Source organism: Mastomys coucha, unplaced genomic scaffold (assembly GCF_008632895.1).
Source record: "Mastomys coucha isolate ucsf_1 unplaced genomic scaffold, UCSF_Mcou_1 pScaffold18, whole genome shotgun sequence".
Classification (NCBI taxonomy): domain Eukaryota; kingdom Metazoa; phylum Chordata; class Mammalia; order Rodentia; family Muridae; genus Mastomys; species Mastomys coucha.
In genome coordinates this window covers 48,116,553-48,120,555 of record NW_022196900.1, presented here as the reverse complement: position 1 = coordinate 48,120,555, position 4,003 = coordinate 48,116,553, and the positions used below count along the sequence as shown (strand labels likewise).

At 41.2% G+C, this 4,003-nt stretch overlaps 1 protein-coding gene across 2 annotated transcripts in view; it reads right to left on the bottom strand.

Moving 5' to 3' along the window:
- Focad (focadhesin) overlaps positions 1–4,003 on the bottom strand; it is a 305,147-nt gene that overhangs the window by 17,325 nt on the left and 283,819 nt on the right. For both annotated transcript variants that reach the window (XM_031377824.1, XM_031377825.1), the window contains 2 exons: positions 2,583–2,711; positions 1,087–1,202 (listed from right to left, as the gene is read on the bottom strand). In XM_031377824.1, coding sequence (XP_031233684.1) covers positions 1,087–1,202; positions 2,583–2,711 — 245 coding nt within the window. The remainder of the gene's footprint in view (positions 1–1,086; positions 1,203–2,582; positions 2,712–4,003) is intronic.

Genomic DNA, 4,003 nt, shown 5'->3' with positions numbered 1-4,003 from the left:
ACACACACACACACACACACACACACACATACATACACGAATAATTATGGACAATACATTATTGGTGGCTTGAGTTTCAACTGAGACTGACTAAAAATAGGCCCAATGTCATGTTGAGTGGTATGAATTTTCATGACAATGAATAGAAATATAAATGTACTAAAACTCACCAAAGTTTACCATTAAAGTAGCCACTTTTAGGATACATAAATTACAACTCAATAAGGCTAACTTTTAAAATGAGCTGCCAGAGACATTAGACATTAAATCTGATGTCATCAACATGAACCAAATGCTAGTGAGTACCAGGTACATAGCAAGTGCTCACTCAGCAAGTGACAGAAAGATGTAAGCTGCTGGAGTGGACAGGTGTGGGTAATGGTGATAGTGAGAGAAAAAAAAATGCAGACTTCAATAACACACATCTCCAACTAAAGACCATCGTGAGGAATAAAAAAGACCAGAACCAAGAGATTGAGGGTTTAAGAGAATCTTGTATTACTTTAAAAATCTAAAGCCAAATCATGACTAGAACTGAACATGATGACCATGAACTGATGATCTAGGTAGATCTTTAGGAAATCATGGGGAATCTTTTCTATCCCAGCAGATAGGCTCAGTTTCTGCAACCTTCCTTACTATATGTCTCTAAACACTTACTGGAGCCTTATGTACCTTTGCCATCTGACTCTATGTTATTCTCAAGATTCATTGTAGATATGGCAGGAGAGGAGGGGAAGGGATACTTCTAAGAAGTATTCAGTACAAGTAGATCTGTCTCTATTAACACCCAGCGAAATATCCATACTGTATTATAAAACAAACAAACAAACCAAAACCTTCGTTAGGGATGTAATGTTAATATCTGTGATCATCATTTACCTCTTTAGTAAATAAGTAGCATTTAAAACACATAATGATGGGGTAGTAGCCATGCCCTCTCCCAGGCTGCTGGCCAGCTAGATCAAGTACAAGGAAGCTTTCATTTTTCTACTCCTGACTCAGAGACCACACTCCGAGTGAGTGTGGCCATCCCAGAGAAGAACAGTCCCTGACTATACTCAGCACCCTGGAACTACTACATACACTCAGACCATGGATCAGTGGCGGCATCACCCACAAGCCCAGCAGTGCAGCCGCGCTCTGTGATGATGGTGCTTGAGTCACGGCAATCTCAAGGCACAGTTGCTGTATATCCTCACCTGAAAGACAAGAAAGGAAAAATGGTTTCTGTAATGTGGTGCTCAGTTCCCTCGCTCACATTTAGGATTCAGTGACTAGCTACAAGTCACATAGTGTTTCCCCCTCTATTATATGCAGAATATGTTCAGCACATAGGGAAACTTCTATCTGGTGTATCAGTTAAGTTTTTATCAACTTGACACAAACTCGAGTTACATGACAAGAGGAAACCCCAAGTGAGAAATGGCCTATCAAGTTAGCCTATAGGTAAGTCTGTGGGGGCCCTTCCTTTTTTCCTTCCTTCCTTCCTTCCTTCTTTCCTTTCTTCCTTCCTTCCCTCCTTCTTTCTTTCCTTCCTTGTTTCTTTTTTCTTTCATTTATTATCTCTCTCCCTCCCTTCCTTTCATTCTTTTAAATTTTTTAATCATATTTTTTATTTTTACTTTTTGTGCATCAGCATTTTGTCTGCATGTATGTCTGTGTAAAGGTGGAGTTAGATAGTGGTATGCTGCCATGTGGTTGCAGGAGATTGAACCCAAGTCTTCCGGAAGAACAGCCAGTGCTCTTAAGCACTGAGCCACCTCTCCAGCACTTAAGGGGTCATTTTCTTTTTCTCAGCACTGGGATTATAGGCATGCATCACTGCTGTGACGGTTTGGACATGCTCAGCCAAGGGAGCGACACGATTAGAAGGTGTGGTCATGTTGGAGTAGTTATGTCACTGTGGGTGTGGGCTTTAAGATCCTCATCCTAGCTACCTGGAAGTGAGTATTCTGCTAAAAGCCTTCAGATGAAGATGTAGAACTCTCAGCTCCTCCTGTACCATGCCTGCCTGGATGCTGCCATGTTCCTGACTTGATGATAATAGACTAAACCTCTGATTCTGTAAGCCAGTTCCAATTAAATGTCTTTATAAGACTTGCCTTGGTCATGGTGTCTGTTCACAGCAGTAAAACCCTAACTAAGGCAACTGTGCTTGCTTGCTTGCTTCCTCAATTGCTTTATTTATTTACCCATCTATCTATCTATCTATTTTTGTCATAGATACAGGGGATCTAACTGAGGTCCTCACGGTTGCATAGCAAACCTTTTACTGACTGAGCCATCTTCCTGGTTCCTTAAGAATTGTTTTTGAGAACTATACAGCCTCAGAACTATGCAGACAGACTGTAAAGTCTGTATCGTTAGAACTCTTCTTCCTCACTCTCCCCTATAAATGATTCAGGGAAACTCTGTTATTGCATGCAAGATAATCATTCACAAGATACAGTAAATCTACCAGTCACTGTCAGCTGTGATACAAAATAGTTTTTTTTTTTTTGTTTTGTTTTTGTTTTTTTTTTAATTCAGGCCAAATCCTCAGAGCATAGCCTGAGAACCCCCAAACACTTGATGTTTACCAAAGTTTAGCCTCATAAGTGGAGAGAGGAGTGCAGCCAAGTTTGCTGGAGGGTACTGGTAGCTTTCCCCAATGGTTGCTATGGGTTTCATCACTACTTTGAGAAGGGATGGAGGCACAGCTTCAGGACCTACAACAGAAAAGAAAAGAATTAGCAAAGCACTTGCATGGCTGCTAAAACTGAAAGCAGAATTGCTTTTTACTTTTGCAGTCAAAGGCTCTAATGTCAGATCTTTAGTTACAATCAACCTTCCAATGTTGAATCCCACTCCTTGTGCTACAAACCTTGCTCCCCTGTTCTTAGATACTATCTCCAATCTTCTTTGGTTAGATATACCCCACACATCTTTACTATCTTCTACATTTCCATGTCTCTTTGCTTAGTTTTTTAAATCAATGGCCTAGTCTTCATTATTGTCCCATTGCTCTTGGTATGAAATTTAATATACTTACAGCAGGATAGACAAGGACTGCACACTTAGTACCTTGCAGGAGCTATGGAATACTTCCCCCTACCATGGCTCTAATGCATCACACTCATCACCTAGCACTTGTTTTTGTTTTAGAAACAAACAAACAAATAGCAAAAACCTTCTTTTGCTCCTAAGCAACAGAGCCTGCTCTAGAGGTGAGCGCCTAGGGAGAAATAGCTATTCTATATGTTATTCAGCTACCTCTCATTGATATTGCTGTTCATGTTGGGAGGGGGGTACTTAAAGTTGATAACATGAGATGCTAGAATATTAACATGTAGATGTAAAAGGCAGGAACAACTATGACAATGGGCAGGTAAAAGTGATGCTACATAGAACCACAGAAAAACGAAGAAATGCAGAAAACAGATAGAGAAAAATGTTGACAACAAGAAGAAATGGTGGCAGAATCAGCAGCAAAAGGAAAACCATCAGCAGAAAGAGAATCCAGGGGAAAACTAGAAACTACATCAGCAAAAAAGCCACAGGATCAGCATCTGGGAGGGGCTGCAGAGGTGGGAGAGCTGATATGTGGGAAAAACTGAAAACAGAGAAGCTCAAGAAATGGGAAAAACAAAGGCAAATTCACTAGACCATAAGTGCAGGCAGAGTCAGTGATGGTCACACAGTCCCAGAAAGGAGAAGCTCAGAAAGAGGGAGAAGCAGAGTGAGACTAACAAAAGCCAATGAGTCAATGGAGAGAAAGAAAGCAGAAGAGTGTGCCAGCCAGACAAAAAAACCGCAGCTGCATAAAGAAGTTGGTTGGTAAGGAGAATCGGGGAATCAGAAAGGAAAACCTGACCTTGTAACTTGTAGCAAGAGTGGGGGCAGAGCTATGTCACAGGACTGAAAGGAGAAGCTGAGGGGAAAGGAGAAGGGAAAGGGAACCAGGAGGGGAAAACCAACCCTGTGACCAGTAGCAAGGGTGAAGGCAGAGCTACATTACAAC